Source organism: Halichoerus grypus, chromosome 4 (genome assembly GCF_964656455.1).
Source record: "Halichoerus grypus chromosome 4, mHalGry1.hap1.1, whole genome shotgun sequence".
Classification (NCBI taxonomy): domain Eukaryota; kingdom Metazoa; phylum Chordata; class Mammalia; order Carnivora; family Phocidae; genus Halichoerus; species Halichoerus grypus.
Genome location: NC_135715.1, coordinates 132,053,082 through 132,069,989, shown reverse-complemented (window position 1 = coordinate 132,069,989; position 16,908 = coordinate 132,053,082). Strand labels below are relative to the sequence as shown.

Below are 16,908 nucleotides of genomic sequence, written 5' to 3'. Positions count from 1 at the left end.
AAGCCTTGCTAATAAACTCTTTTTTTTCCATTTTGCTCATAGATCGGTCATGCTTTGCCAGATTCTATCAGGAACGCATAGATAGATGGTCCACGCATTATTTCAAGCTGGGGAAATAATTTATTATCTTGAACTAGTAATGGCCTAAAGAAGTTACTGAAGCTGTTTTCAGACTATTGTTTGAAATTTAGTATCCATATGTTGAAACTAAAATTGTTATATTTGTGAGATATTGGCAAATTATTAAATGGATAATGCTAAATAACCACACCTAATTAATTCAACTTGAATTGGGTGGAAGGAATATATTCTATACTTATCCAGACATAGCAGAATGCATGTTTCCTTAAGATCAAAATTCAACAAGTAGTGTGATTGTCTTGTAATGGGAGCAATATGCATTGCCTTGGCTAAAGTGAGTATTCAGTTGTAATAATTTCTCTTATTTCTTGGCCAACTTAGATTTTGTTCTATTTAAAGTCTTACTTATATGTGTTTTAATATGACAGTCTATTGCATAGGAAGTAGGTAGGGTATAAAATCATGAAAACAAGAAACCATTTTGAGTACTTATATTATAGGGACCTCTTCTAAGGCATTTACATTTATTATCTCTTTTAGTCTTCACATTGGATACATGAAGGAAGAAGGTATTATTATTGTTACCCTCACTTTACAGATGAGGAAACTGAGGTCCAATAGGCCAAGTAACTTGCCCAACATCAAACTCAGTAAATGATGGAGGCTGGATTTCAAACTCAGGCAGTATTACTGCAGAGTTGGAGCAGGTAGCCACTGTTGAATTGACTAAAGAAGTAACATGCCTACGGGATATTAACACTTGGATCTCCCAACAATATCCTCTCCTGCCTCACCTCCCCGCATCACCCTTCCCCCAGCACACCAAAACAACCACGAAGATGATTTCCATCCCACCAACAGCATCACCATTCTTACAGATATCAGAGTTGAAAACCTTGAATTACTTCTGGCTTCCCCGCTTCTTTTCGCTTTTATCAGCAACACAGACTATCAGAGAGGGTAGGTACCGAGAAACTTGTCCATGAAAAGTTTTGTGTCTTTGAGTTTCTACTGGGGCAAAGAATACCAGTACTAGGTACTGCTCTTTGTTTCTGTTTCACATGGTCAAAAACAGAGACTTAAGAAATTTTGGAAACGTTCATATTAGAAGCCAGTAGACAGTAATGTTCCAACCACTTCCCAATGAAAAGTTATTAAATGATGAGACAGATTAAGCAATGGTATTTTTATTAGCTTTATTTTTTTTTAAATTAACTTTAAGCTACAGGGAATATTAAAGAAGAGGGAATATACTTGGCAACAGAATGCGATTAAAGTTCAATATTTATATTTGTTACAGAAGCCTTTATTTGAAACTGATGAATGCCTTGTGCTGGGGCGAGTCCCTCTGGAGCTATTAATTAGTATTTTACGAAGCAGAGCTGAGAGTCCGACTTGTCTCAGAAAAAACTACAAATCCCAGAATGCACTTCCCCTATCTTTTCGCGAGAATCCCGGAGGGCTAGATCAACCAATCCCGTCATGAGGAGCCTAGCTATCAGCCAATCCGAAGGCGAATGGACGCCCGAGGGCGGGAGGAGCAAGGCGCCCTAAGATTTGAAATAGGAAAGTCGGCGCGGCTGCGGGACCTGGTTCTGGAGACCCGGTTTTGGCTCGAATTGGTTCAGGTCTTTTGTGGGTAGGTGGCGGGGCTCAGGCCTCCTGGAGAAGGTGAGGGAGGTGGGAACTCACCAGGGCTCCCCGATCCGCCTGTCGCGATAAGGGAAAGTGGGTTTCCGGGCGGGATTTATTTTCGAGAACGAGGTCTGAAATGCACCGCTTGTTGTTTGCTCGTCGGGGTGGGCGGCGGTGAGGCTGAAAGGTTCCGGGTTTCAGCGAACGAGAGGTCTGTGGCCCTCCTGGGAAGGTTTTAGGTTTTGGGGATGGTTTTAGCGGTACAGAAAACTGGTGGAGCCTGCAGTCTTACGGGACATTGTTTTACAGAAGAGGACACCAAGACCCAGAGAGTGCAGGTGACTTGTACCTTTCCTGGACTAAGCCCACTAAATTCCCACTCCAGTCGCCTGTTTAGTGCTACTTTTCCTGATCTTAGTGGGAGGGAGAGACAGGCTAGATGTGGGGTCTTATCCTATGAGAGGGGGCCATCCATCTGGGACCTGGCAATGCAGGCCAGAATTCAGATGGTCAGAGTTGGAAACGCCTTATAAGTTACCAATTTTACTTGTGAGAAAACGGAGTCAGAATCATTTTCCCAAGGTCATAGAGCTGTGTGAGTGTCTTGTGCAGTTACACTACTGACAAGTCCCTAGGAGGTAAAGATGTCTTTCCTGGAATCTTGCATCTTAACGGTGGTTAAGTCCAGGTGGCTTGATCTGCCCTGGAATATCTAGAGTTAAAAGTAAGCTGCTAACTATTTTCTAGCAAAGGTCACACTGCCAAAATACGCTTGATTGGAATATGAGCCTGATTTGATTTCAATGACTCATAAGAAATATAATGTTCTATTTGTTTTGTAGCATTTTCTTCCAAAATGATAGAGGACGAACTTGCACTATTTGATAAAAGCATAAACGAATTTTGGAATAAATTCAAAAGCACTGTCAGTGACACTTCCTGTGGGATGGTGGGACTAAGAGATACCTACAAAGACTCCATCAAAGCATGTGGAGGTAACTGAAGTTAACTTGTAACATGCTGTTTCATTGTTCTTGCTTTTTATGTTATTTCAGCTGAATTGAAACTTCAATTCCAATTTCTCTTTCAGAAAAGCTGTCTGTGAAATTAAAGGAAGAAGAACGAATGGTTGAGATGTTTCTGGAATATCAAAATCGTAGGTGACAAACTGTAGATCAGAGTTTTTTTAGATTGAACATCTTTAGGCAATCCCTCATACAAATAAAACAATGTATTGTGTGTGTGTATATATACACATACATATAAAACTAATAAACATTTGTGTACCTACAACCCAGCTTAAGAAATAGAACATCCATCCCATGTATACTTTTCTCCCACCTTCCAGAACTAACCTCTTAGTATTTAGTATTGTTTTTTGAATGTTATATAAATGGCATCATTTTGTGTGTATTCTGTCCCTTTTTTTATTCATCAGTATGCTTGTGAGATTCATCTGTGCTGATGTGTAAATGCCAGTTATTTGAAAAATGAGTTTGTTTTCTCATTGGAAGTCATAGGCTGGGGGTTGAAAAGCTGGAGTTCCTCAGTTCTTTGGGGGTAGGGTTAGTACTCTTGACTGTTTTCTCCATATTTTTCCTGTTATTCTTGCCCTCTCGTTTATACCACTCTGGAGTTTCCACGGTGTATGTGTAGGTTTTATTGAATTCTTATACACAGATCACACAGATCACAGACTTGTGGCCACAGGCTAAATTTCACGGCACCATGTTTTAAACAGTATTAATGGAATGTCTTTAGATGGAACATGTGTCCTTTAATTTGCTACAATCCCCAATAATTTCTTTGGCTTTGTTTTGCCCACTTATTATCTGGCCCCTGAAGGCGTTTGATTTAGGAACCCTGGTAGGCTATAATGCTAGCCTTTTACCCGTATTTACTTTCTGAGCTGCCCTGAAGCTTCCTTGCCCTTTTATTGTTTTCATTTCTTCTGTAACCACAAGCAGAAAGGAAAACCACTTGTGTGTATGTGTGTGTGTGTAAACATTCTTGGTTTGTAGAATTGCTGGGGATTAGAAACCTAAGTTTGAAACTATCAATTTTTGCTACTATGAGTCTCAGTGTGCTCTTAAGATGACCTGTAGTGAAAATATGCTCTAAATAGTCTAAAATCTAAAAGCATTATCAATTGTTTTTCTTTAAAAAATCAGTTTATGCTTGAACAGAAATATAATTTACCTAAGTTTAATTAATTCAGTGAATATTTGACTGATAGTTGTCTAGCGTGGAGACAACAGTGCACAAAGTATAATGTCTACATACTGGTTACAATTTAGTGGAATATACAGACAGGGAATCCACAATTAAAATACATGGTAATAATTGCTGTAATAATGGAATGGGCTGAGTGAGCACAGAATTTTTTAAATTTTTAAGGTGTCTACCCTAAAATGAGCATGTTTATTTGCTGCAGGAAAGAAGTCAGTGGAGAAACAGATGTTGAAAAAAAGGGTCAGGGGACAATGAGTAGTAGAATAGAGGGGAGGGAATCTGGATTAACCATAGATTGGAGAAGGAGCCAGTGGTACTCTGTCAGGAGAGGATACTGATATAGATACATTTGGGGAGTCGGCAAGCTTGAGGGAACTTATTCACTTACCACATATTTGTTGAGTAGCTACTCTGTGCCAGGTACCCTTCTAGGAAGATACTGCAGAGAACAAATTAGCCAAAAATTCTGGCCCACCTGGAGCATCTGTTCCTTCTATTTATCCTCTGTTCAAAGTGAGCGGCATTTACTATGGACCAGGCTCTTAAATCCTGAAATCTTTACAAGACAGAAATTTGAAGCTCACTGAGATTAAGAAACTTAGCTAAGGTCATACATTTGATAGATACAAGGTTTAAGAGTGCAGCTAAAATGTCTGCTCTTTCCAGTGTTAGCATAAAACAACCTTTCCACATGGAAGGAAAATTCGAGGGAGGGTTTGTGTGGTGAGTAGTAGTGAAAGTTTGAAATACCTGCCCTAGAGAATAAAAGAGACAGCTGACTATGTACACATAAAATAATAGTTATGCAACATCAAGGGCCCTTATATTTGTATTGGCACAAATCCATACAGTTCATTCTTTCTTCTCTTTTCTTTTCTTTCTGAAAGGTTCCAGAACCTTTTTTTTAGATTTATTTATTTATTTATTTGAGAGAGCAGGGGTGGGGGGGGATGGGCAGAGGGAAAGAATCACAGGCCGACTCTGCGCTGAGCACAGGGCCGATGTGCTGATCCCACAGCCCTGGGATCACGACTCAAGCCAAAATCAAGAGTTAGACACCCACTGCCTGTGCCACCCAGGTGCCCCCATACAGTTCTTTAAATGTTGTAATAAAAACATGACATATATGGTATTTATGTATCATTAATAGTTTAGAAGTTTCCATATTATTATTATTGGAGACTCTAGCCCTGTGAAGTAAATACAGGGAGCCGCCATTATTATTCTTGTTTCATAAGCGTCGCCAAAGTCGTAATTTGACCAAGGTCCTCGGGTGACAACTGAGAAACCAGAATGGAACCGAGACCTTTGGACTTTAAATATGCATCTCTTTTGTCATACAACATACTTACCCTTTTTTAAAGTAGCATTTTTCTATAGCAGCCACTCTGGAAAATAGTATGGAGGTTCCTCAGAAAATTAAAACTAGAACTACCATATGATCCCCACTATGGGTGTTTATTAGAGGAAAATGAAAACTAACTCAAAAAGATATCTGCACCCCCGTGTTTATTATTTACAATAGCCAAGTTAAGGAAACAACCTGTGTGTTCATAGATGGATGAGTGGATAAAGTGATTGTGGTATGTGTATATATATATATATATATACACGATAGAATAAAGCCATGAAAGTAATGAAATGTTGACATTTGTGACATAGATGGGCCTCGAGGGCATTATGCTAAGTGAAATAAGGCAGAGAGACAAATACTATATGATATGTGTGGAATCTAAAAAAAAATTTTTTTTAAAACAAGCAAACTCATAGATAACAGATTGGTGGTTGCCAGAGGCAGGGTTTGGGAGAAGAAATGGCTGAACTGTTTTTGGCTTTAGTTTTGGTTTAAATTGAATTTTTTTTTTAAAGCAGTTTTCTTTCTGTTAATTCTGATAAAATGTCTATTTTTAAATTATACTTGACATAATATATGATCATGTCCAAATTCTTGGAAAATACAGAAAAGTAAACAAATTATCTGAAACGTTGAGAATCATATTTAACAAAGTGACGTACTTTTTTTCTTTTTTCTTTTTCATGTGCTATGTAGTATTTTTGACATAATTTTGTTCATGGTATCTATATAACTTTTTTTTTTAGAGTATTTTTCCATATTGCTAAATTCTTTGAAAAAAAATTCTACCTTATTGATCTACTGTATTTAATAATTTACCCATGAGCCATTTAGGATGTTTTCAGTTTTTCAGCATTGTAAATAATACTGAAAATAATCTTTTGTATATAAGTACTTGCACACATCTTGTTTTCTTAAAGTAACTTGTAGAAATGAAATAACTAATCAAAGGACATGAATATCCTTAAGACTTGTTTTGCAATGTCAAAGATACGCTACAAGAACTCTAGTATTTTGCATTCTTCTCAACTGCTAGCTATTATTTTTGTAAACATTGTTGTACTAAATTAAAATTGGTATGTTACTGCTTTATTTGCATTTCTGTGATTACTACTTGGGTTAAATTGTCTTTCATATTTATTAACCATCTGCAGTCTACATTTCCTCTGTTTATTCTTTTGTCTGTTTTTGTCTTAGGAATTTATATTTGTGTCTTCTTTAGATTAAGAACAGTCAAGGGAGGGGCACCTGGGTGGCTCAGTTAAGTGGCTGCCTTTGGCTTGGGTCATGATCCTGGCGTCCTGGGATTGAGCCCTGAGTTGGGCTCCCTGCTCAGCAAGGAGCCTGCTTCTCCCTCTCCCTCTGTCTGCTGCTCCCCCTGCTTGTGCTCTCTCTCTCTCTGTCAAATAAATAAATAAATAAATCTCAAAAAAAAAAAAAAAACAGTTGGGGGAGAATATTTAATGCTCAAAAGCATGGTCTTTGAAGTCAAATCCTGAGTTTGAATCCAGGTCTTCTATTTATTGCATCCTAGCAAATAAAGCTTTGGGCACGTTAGTCATCTGCTGAGCCTTTTTCCTCTTTTAAATTAGATCTACAAAATGTATTATAGTGAAATTTAAGTAAATTTACAGAAATATAAGGTGTTGAACAAAGTTCCTAGCATATAGTAGAGTTTTATGCTTATTTGAATCAAATAGGAGGTTTTTCGCCTACTTATTAACTTTTATGTAGCTGGTATATGTTTTTCTCTTTGATTTCTTTTTGCCTTTGAGTAAAAAGATCTTTCCCCATAGAAGTAATTTTATATTCAGATACTGCCTTTTAGGTTTTGTAAGATTTCATTTTATATTTAAATATTTAATAAATATGGAATTTATTTTGGATTTCAGCACGGTTTGGGGAACCATCTACCACTTGTTTTTATATTTCATTTCTCATATTAATTTCCTAAATATACCAATGTTTGTTTGGAAATGCAGTTTTTGTTTTAACTAAACTGTATGTCATTTCTTCAGCTGGTACCCCACTATTGTATTAAAAGTGTCACAATCACAGATGTTAAATTTAATAGGACAAGTCCCTTTCCTCATTATTTTTCTTACTGTATTTCCTTAACTCTTCTCACCTGTGTATCGTCAGATAAATTTTATAGTTACTTTTTTAGGTCTTCCCTTTCCCTTCCCTCAAATTCCATTGGGACTGCATTAATACAGAAATGAATTTGGGAAATAGTGACATCTTTATAATATTTAGAAGCATAAAATGTCTTTCCATACATCCAGGTCAAATCAAATACATGTCTCAGACAGGTTTTGCCCTTTTTTTCATATAGGGCCTACATATTTCTTGATCTAGATTATTCCTAGATATTTTGTTTATTACAAATATAAATGAGGTTTCATCCTTCCTTCCTCTCTGTCTCCCTTCCTCTCTTCCTTCACTTCTTTCTGTTTTTTTTTTTTAGTGTCTTCCAGAATCATTAATACAGCATTAGAATGAACTGTTTCTTTAAAACACTGTGTAAAAACATTGTCCAGATTTTGGTTGTCTTTGATGGTGAGCTTTATTTATGTACTTATTTGAAGAGTAGAGCTGCAGGGTCTTTTATTTTCAAATGCAAATAGAAAAGAATAGGATTTTTTTTCTTTTTGTTCTTTATAATTTTTGAACCATTAGGAAGCACTTACCAACTAAAACATTATTGATCTTATGAAAGTCAATATTTCTTATCTGTTATAGATGTTGGAGAGCAAAGTATATATATTCTAGCTAACACTTTGTGTTTCTTACAGAGATCTGTAGGCAGAATAACCTCATTCAAGAAAAAAAAGATAACTTGTTAAGGTTGATTGCTGAAATAAAAGACAAAAAGCAGGAACTGGAAGTACTGACTGCAAATATTCAGGATCTTAAGGAAGAATATGCTAAGAAGAAGGAAAGTAAGTTTCCAGTTATACACATATTTAAAACATTAACCTAAATTTCAAAGTGGTGATGGTTCACAATTCTGTATCTCTTGCCTTCTCTCCAGTTCATTACTAAAAATGGATGACATGCCTCAGGGGCCTAGCCAGCCACTCAGTTCTGCAAGGAAGCTGTGTGAAGTTAGCTAAGTGGGCTGTATTTTCTCTTGTTTTACTTAAAGGTCCTTTTGATTTCTAATATAACCAGAGTGATAATGCAATTGATATGGCAGCTTAATTAAGCAGAGTGGGAGACAGTTTCACTAAATAAGATTTGTCTGGAGAAGCCATAGTATATTTTATGCAACAGAGTTATTGATCACACATTCTCTGCCAGGAACTATTAAGCACATTTTTTATGCTGTGAAGTCTCTTTGTCTAAAAACATTTCATATTCAAATATGTGTATTTTTAAAAAAAATCATAGCTATTTCTGCTGCTAACAAAGCTAATGAAGAGAGGTTGAAAAGACTACAGAAATCAGCAGACTTATATAAAGATCGACTTGGACTAGAAATTCGAAAAATTTATGGTATGTATATTAATGTAAGTAAAACATACGAGATTAGAAAGGTATATCTTAAGTAGCGAATTTAAAAAATGTTTTCAAAGAAAATAATGACAACATTATTAACTTTTTAGAAAATAGGAAAGAATTTAAACATTTTTATCATCCTAACATAATTAATGCTGCCTTGGTTATTTATCATCCAGTATTTTAATAAATGTATTTTTGGCATGATTGCCACCACGAAAATAATTTTTGTTCCTTGTTCTTACTGGTATTGTATGATTAGCATTTTTCCAGTTGCTATCGCCTTCCTATGGTAGTTTTAAAATGGTAGTGTAATAATTCATTCCGTTAATGTATCTTAATTTATCCAATCTTTTATCTATCATTTAATACAGGTTTGTTTCTAACTTAACCTTTGGATTCTGCCTGTGGTTCGGTTTTAGAAGTACTACAGTGAATATAGACTTCTCCATTTCTTTTGTATAATTTCCATGGAATTCCCAGAGAGGCATTACTGGGTTAAAGCATGTAAATATTTTAATGGCGTTATGTGTAGTATATGTGCCAATTTATATCAATATTTGTTGTGTTAGCAGTCCCCAAGATCACCGTCAGGTTTGGTGATTCCCTAGAAAGACTTACAGGACTCTGCATATAGTCATATTCATGGCTCAGATTTATTGCAGAGAGGATACAAAACAAAATCAGCCCAAAAAAGGCACTGGGGCAAAGTCTAAAAGAAACACTTTTTCAGACATAATTTTTTAAGAGTCTTAATCCAGCAGAGTCACACAGGATGTGCTTAATTCCCTTAGCACTGAATGTGACAATACGTGTAAAGTGTTGTCTACCGGGGAAGCTCATCAGAGACTCTTGCAGCTTGTGCTGGTTTTCTCTAGACTTCACCCCATGTATTTTTCTCTTTGCTGATTTTGCCGTAGCCTTTCTCTCTAATAAATCATAGCCGTGAGTATGACCCTGTGGGGAGTCCTATGATTCCTCCTTGTGACTCTTCAAATCTGGGGTGGTTTGGGGGGCCCCAACGCCAGCCAATGACCAACTTGCAAGCAGGCCTTTCTAAAATTCTTTTTTTTTTTTTTTTTTTTTTTTTTTAAAGATTTTATTTATTTATTTGAGAGAGAGAATGAGAGACAGAGAGCATGAGAGGGAGGAGGGTCAGAGGGAGAAGCAGACTCCCTGCCGAGCAGGGAGCCCGATGCGGGACTCGATCCCGGGACTCCAGGATCATGACCTGAGCCGAAGGCAGTCGCTTAACCAACTGAGCCACCCAGGTGCCCCTAAAATTCTTAATGATAGCAGCGTCAGGCCTGCCATATTAATTCTTTTGTGCACACCTCTCTACAATGTAAAGAGTACCCATTTCATGGTCTTCTTGCAAGAATTGTAGTTTTTTAAGTTTGTTTGTGTTTGGTTTTTTTTTGGTAGTTGACTTGATATAATTGGAGCATTTATTTTTAAGTGCATTTCTTTGATTATTAATGAAAAGGTAAACCTTTTTTCTGTATATTTAATTATATTTCTTTGATTGTCTGGGCTCTGTGATTTATATATCTGTGAGTCTTGTTTCTGCCCCACCCCTCCATCTGTTGGAATAAGCTTTTAATAAAAAATAATAACCTTTTGATTAGAGGGAGATACAGGGTCCAGCTCTGAATTTTTGATCCATTGGACTTACTGTCATCCTGAGGTGCTTTTGAACCAGAAAGCTTTAGAATTATTTTAGATTTAAAAATAAAGCTTTCTCATAGCCCTCAAAGTCAGGAAATGTTTTTTAAAGAAGACAACCCAAATTAAACCCTTCATTATCTTAGGAAGTCTTTTTTCCTTGGCATGTTTCCCTCCCATTACTATTAACACTTTTAAAAATCTGGTGTACTGGGGGCGCCTGGGTGGCATAGTCAGCTAAGTGACAGACTCTTGGTTTCAGCTCAGGTCATGATCTCAGGGTTGTGAGATCAAACCCAGCGACCTGCGACGGGTGTCAGGCTCCCTGCTCAGCGTGGCATCTGCTCAAGATTCTCTGTCCCTCTGTCCTTCCCCACCCCTCTCATAAATCAGTCAATCAATCAATCAATCAATCTTCTTTTTAAAATCTGGTGTACTAATGTAATTATTTCATTTTGATTAAAAATGTAAGACAAATGTTTTTCAATATTACTTTTTGTAATTAAAACTATTTTTTTTAATTTTAATAAATGTCTATTTTAATGTTTTTCACAATAGAATAAATACTTCTCTTGATGACTGCAGATACGTAAGGCTGTTTGGTGGTATTCAGAACCACCACAGTAATGGTGGTCTTCCTGATCGGTGTGTAGTCTTCAGTAATTATAAGGATTTTCTTGTCTGAAACTGCTGTCAAACCAGCAGGACTGCATTTATGCATCCATCATTTTCAGGATTGTTGGTAACCTGGGCATATTTTCCCCAAATAACTTTGCCTTCTTGTGTCACAAGGCCCAACTCACTCAGGTTCACCTCAATTACAGTACCTTTGGTAAGAACACCCAAAGTTGTATATAGTGGGGATGAAGGATTCTTTTTTACAACAAGTATTGGCAGGCAAAAGGTGGCTTTCAATTCAGGGTGAGTTACATGGGCCTTTTTGAAACGTAAGCCCATTGGTCTAATGAATCTTTCATATTTAGGTGGTTTTCGAGTAAAGCTGTCTCCAACAAAGACTTTAGTGACCATCCTCTTCCATGTTTACTTCTTTCTCTTTTGTGTTCGAATAACTTTTAATACTTCTGTTTCTCCCTGGGCATGAACTTTGGGTAAAGGAACTTCCCATTTTCCCACTTTCTCTTTTCGTTTTTGTTTAATCGTATTGGAAAGTACTTTAGCTCAGGACTGTCCCTCTCTGTCCAGTAGATACGCAGGTACTGCTCCTTGTGGAGTCTTTTCATCATTCTTTTTTTTGGTGTTTCTCTTTTCATGCATCTTGATAGTCTTTTTCATTTGTATTGTCTCAGCATGGCACTGTTTATGGTAGAGGTTAGCTTTCAGACCAATCATCTTTTTTGCCTTCTTTGATCGTTCATGAGCCTCTCGACCTTCTTTCTTTTTTTTTTTTCATGGTAATCCAAACAATAACCATATCGCTTCCGGTGTAACTCAGTGTATTCATTTTGTGGCGTGGTGACGGCCGCAGAGCTGTCGGGTGCAGCTGCTGGGGTGCGAAGAAGCTCTCAATTTTCAGGTCTCCCAGACCCGTGAGCTGACTCCACGCAAGCCGCGACCTAATTAAAACTATTTTTAAAATGAGATTTCCTAATTTTTTATGCTGTAGAGCAAAATTAAAATGTATGTGAGTTTCTACTTTGTGGCTGCCATTTTTAATTTCTAATGGGCATTTACTCCTTTGGGAGCATTTGGAGGTCTTTTGGAAAATAGGCATTAAGTCTGGATTACTGTGTAGAAAAGGTCAAATTAAATCTGTTTAGTAGTACATTTTTTTATTGTGGTAAAACTATGACCTAGAATTTGCCATTTTAACTATTTTTATCGTACAATTCAGTGACATTAATTACATTGACAATGCAGTGCAATCATCACCACATTTCCAGAATTTTTCATCACTGCAAACAGAAATTATGTACTCATTAAGCAATAACTTCTTATTCCTCCCCCCCAGCCCCTGATAACCTCTAATCTACTTCCTGTCTCTATAATTACCTATTCTAAGTATTTCATATAGGTGCAATCCTATAGTATTTGTTCTTTTGCATCTGGATTATTTTACTTAGCATGTTTTCAAGGTTCATTCATGTTGTAGCATGTATCAGAAGTTCCTTCCTTTTTATGACCAAATAATATTCCATTGTGTGTATATACCATATTTCGTTTATCTGATCATCTATCAGTGAACACACGGTTATTATCACCTTTTGGCTGCTGTGAGTAATGCTGCTATAAACGTTGGCAAAGTTATAGGAGTCCCTATTTTCAGTTCTTTTGAGTATGTACCTCGGAATAGAGTCACTGGGTCCTACTGTAATTCTTGATTTAAACTTTTTGAGGCACTGCCAGACTTTCCACAGCTTCAGCACCATCTTGCATTTGTCTTCATCCACACTGTTCTTTTTTTGTTTTGTTTTGTTATAGCTGTCCTGGTAGGTGTGAAATGATATCTCATTGTAGTTTGGTTTGCATTTCCCCAGTGATTAGCGGTGTTGAGCATCTTTCCATGTGCTTATTGACCATTTGTGTCTGTTCTTTGGAGAAGTATCTGTTCAAGTCCTTTTTGTCCATTTTCGAATTGGGTTGCTTTTCTTTTAGTTGTTCAGTTGTAGTTTTTTAAAATATATCCTATATATTAAATCCATGTCAGAGATATGATTTACAAATATTTTCTCCCATTCTGTGGGTTATCTTTTCACTCTCTTGATAATATCCTTTGAAGGACAAAAGTTTTTATTTTTTGATGAAGTCCAGTGTATCAATTATTTTCTTTTGTTGTGCTTTTTAAAATCATATTTATACTACAGTTCATTTAAAACTAATTTGTAACTTGTACATTTGGAGGTTTGGTTAAATATATATATGTATGTATGTATGTATGTATTTAGCATATAGATATTAAGGACAGGTGAGAAAGCTCATCTCCATTGAAACCCTTGGCACGATAAAATATTCTCATACCAAATAATCTAATCTCTCTTTTCAGGTGATAAATTACAATTTATATTCACTAATATTGACCCTAAGCATCCTGAGAACCCATTTATGTTTTCCCTCCACCTAAATGAAGCCAAGGAATATGAAGGTATGTATTCCTATCTCTTAACTAGTATTTAAGATTGGCATCCCCAAATGTTATCTGACTCCACATAGAAAGTAATAGGAAGGAAAGTAATTCCCACAAGGTAGTGCTTTCTTTGCCGGTCTTGCTTCATGGGATAGTGTCTTCTAAAGCCTGTGAGTATAGTTGTGATTTGTAGTTATTATGTAGGATCCTAAATATGTCCCTTTTCTTCAGAACGGCACGGTGCCACAGTGGCAGAAAAGTGTTAAAGGCCACAGATCAGTGCATTTCATATACAAGTTTGAATTATCCTTTCAGAGAACTTAAAGCTAAAGTTATAAAGGATATAACTATGTAAATATGAATATTATAATTTATGAAAGTAGTTGATTTTAAAAGCAAATGCTAAGTCATCAGAATGTGATCATTTATCTTCCCAAAAATCAATTTAAGAAATATTACTGTCTCCTGAAAAATCCCACACATTGATAATTTAGCTCACTTACTGATTCTCCAGCAGGCCAGAAGGTCATCAATTTATGGGGAATATATATGATTGATAATAGGGGGAACAAGAAGAGAATGGAAATATATTTATTTCTTTTTAATTCTTCTAATGCCCCTTTTAAGGTAATTTTTCATTTATTGGAATTCAGGAAAATGTTTCTCAGCTCATTAGACCTGTGTTCTCATCTTAAAGCATTTATAGCAGATACACACTCAGGAGAGCTGCCGAGTTGGCTCCCTAATGTACCCTGGTGACTCGGTCCTCATTCTCATGGAATTCATATTGTATATTGTATTTATATATTCTCTCAGTAAATATTTTTTAATGAGTGCTAAATTTTAAAAAGCAAACCCAAAAAACCCACATACCTAGGTTTTTAGTGTTCTCCAAATTGTATATTCTCTCTTGCTACATAGTATCACAGTATTTGATAGTGTATTAAAATAGAATCTACAGTGTGATTTTGAACCAAGTGCTCTTCGCTATTCTTTCTCTTGTGGTCATGGTCCTTGTTTCCTAAGCGATCTCAACCAAAGAGCTGGAAATCTGACATGGTCGAATTTCTTCTCCTTGGACAAAGGACTAAATTGTTGGGGGAGAAACCTGGATCATTCCTTTCCTTTGACCACCCTCACTGGAGACTTGGTCCCAAGATGTACCATTTTGTACAACTACATGTGAGAGCTGTACTGTTTACTTGTGACTTTGTGTCTCATTTGATTAGGAAGCCCTATAATTAGAATACACTTTTAGAATAGCAGTCACATTTTCTAATGAAAACTTATAAAAGTTTAGATTTTTTCCCATAATTATAAATTATTAAAAGTTGGCTTTGAAAGTTGTTCTCTTTTGATCTAGTGACCAGAAACTAGAAGTCAAGCCAAAGGTTTACAGAGAAAACTGACTTAACTGTTTAAAAAAACAACACACACACCTGTTAAAACAGTTTATTTAAAACAAAATGTATAGAAAGATGATGCGAAATGGCATTCTGTTCTTTATCACTAAACCCTTCAATCCCTTGACTACCACCTGTTTACCTTTAAAGCAAGATCGTAGTACTTAAGATTTTAGTATTTAGAGATTAAACAAAGAATAGGTCCAAAAGATAGTTAGGATATGAAAATCAATTGTATCTATTGTTCTGTGCTCAAAGCATTTCAGTAAAATGGACTTGAAATGATTTGAATTAGATGAAAGCATCTAAATTAGAAACACTTCTCTTCCATAAAAAAATCTCATTCAAATTATCTTCTTTTTTTTTTTTTTCTTCTAGTGTCAGATAGTGCTCCTCATCTTGAGTGCCTGGCAGAATTTCAAGAGAATGTAAGGAAGACCAACAATTTCTCGGCTTTTCTTGCCAATGTTCGGAAAGCTTTTACTGCTATGGTTTATAATTAATGTATGAATAGTATATAAAAATTGTTCATTTTTCTTCCCTATTGTGTATCTCTCTCTCTCTCTTTTTTTATCATTGTGTATCTCTTTTAAAAAGAATTCTTATTATCCATTGTTTGCCTATAGTTTTTTTGTATTTCTGTAACGTTTCTGTGTGGTGTATTTCTTTAAATTATTTTAATTAAAATCTTAATAAAATTTATAAAGTCAAATGTGTCCTTTCTAAAATGAAAGTTAGTGTACTATGTATATATATATATGTGTTTGTGTGTGTGTATACATATTTTTTAATGGCAGGCATGGGCAGTTTAAGGCTAGCCTGGAAATGGGAATTCGTACAACCAACACTGTGTCTCATTGGTTTCCAAGCTTTTTATTTTTTTATCTTTTTTTAAGATTTTATTTATTTATTTGCCAGAGAGAGCAAGAGAGTACAAGCAGGGGGAGCCACAGGGAGCCCAATGCAGGGCTCGATCCCAGGACCTTGGGATCGTGACCCAAGCTGAAGGCAGACGCTTAACTGACTGAGCCACCCAGGTGCCCCTCCAAGCTTTTTAAGGTCATGGACTAGTAATAAAAAATTAGGAATGTGGGCCCAACCTAAGGTTAGCAAATTTTGAAATGTACTTGGCAAAAATAAATACTACTATACTATCATTCTAATATCATAAAGAAAATTTTTCTCTCACACCAAAAGGAATCTATAGTTAAAATAAAGGGCAAACCTTCACATCAGAAGGTTAGCAGGATTCTACTAAGATACTCAAAAAAGGATAGATACATTTTTGAAAATCCAAAAGTGGAAAATTTACAATCCATTTCCATTTTATAACATCTATACTGTTTAATTGTCATCTGGATATAAGTTTGCCATCTTGGAATCTTCTTCAACACAGAGTAGAGTTAAAATGTCAACTTGTTCTAAGATTCTGTTTTTTGTCACTATCCTTTCCTTGTGAATTCGGTTGTATTAAGTATGCTGTCTATAACGGAAGCCACATAATACTGGTTCAGGATATCTTGGGCACAACTAAAAGCCACAAAACAATGGCCTCCATGCCTCCAGTTCCTTCTGCTACTCCCTGAAGTCTAGGTGGAATTTTCCAGCCAGTTATCCAGTTAGAGTAGGAAGAGAGTTTCAGAGCACTTCCCCTCAGTTGCCTCTCATGCCTAGGACTTGGCTCAGAGCTCTGCTCACCATCATATAGCAGTAGAATTTATCGGAAAAGAATGCTATGGGTTGGTGGGAATGTTGTCACTGACCAATCCCGTTGTGCAGACCAGCTTTTAGGAACCGTTGATTGATATTATCTCTGTAGAGATAAAAGGTTAATAAACTGCCCTAGAGATTGGAGTGTGTGCTACCAACATTTTATTTTATATTTTTAATATTAAATAATAGTAAATATTAAACAACACACTAATGCACAAGCAATGGCCCAAATAAGAAATCAA

At 36.1% G+C, this 16,908-nt stretch overlaps 1 protein-coding gene and 1 pseudogene across 3 annotated transcripts; one reads left to right on the top strand and one right to left on the bottom strand.

Annotated features, from left to right (window-relative positions):
* The first annotated feature begins 1,629 nt into the window (after positions 1 to 1,629).
* On the top strand, positions 1,630 to 15,635 carry SPC25 (SPC25 component of NDC80 kinetochore complex). Of its 3 annotated transcripts, none has more exons than XM_036072031.2 (7): positions 1,630 to 1,720; positions 2,559 to 2,711; positions 2,807 to 2,872; positions 8,098 to 8,244; positions 8,696 to 8,800; positions 13,470 to 13,568; positions 15,332 to 15,635. In XM_036072031.2, the coding sequence occupies exons 2-7, from the start codon at positions 2,573 to 2,575 to the stop codon at positions 15,454 to 15,456; spliced, it is 681 nt and encodes a 226-aa protein (XP_035927924.1). In that variant the 5' UTR covers positions 1,630 to 1,720; positions 2,559 to 2,572; the 3' UTR covers positions 15,457 to 15,635. The 3 variants fall into 3 exon arrangements, with proteins under 3 accessions (XP_035927924.1, XP_035927925.1, XP_035927926.1); XM_036072032.2 differs by having other exon boundaries at positions 1,641 to 1,752; XM_036072033.2 differs by lacking the exon at positions 1,630 to 1,720 and adding an exon at positions 1,907 to 2,054.
* On the bottom strand, positions 11,057 to 12,855 carry LOC144381447 (ribosome biogenesis protein NSA2 homolog pseudogene; annotated as a pseudogene).
* Positions 15,636 to 16,908: the final 1,273 nt, after the last annotated feature.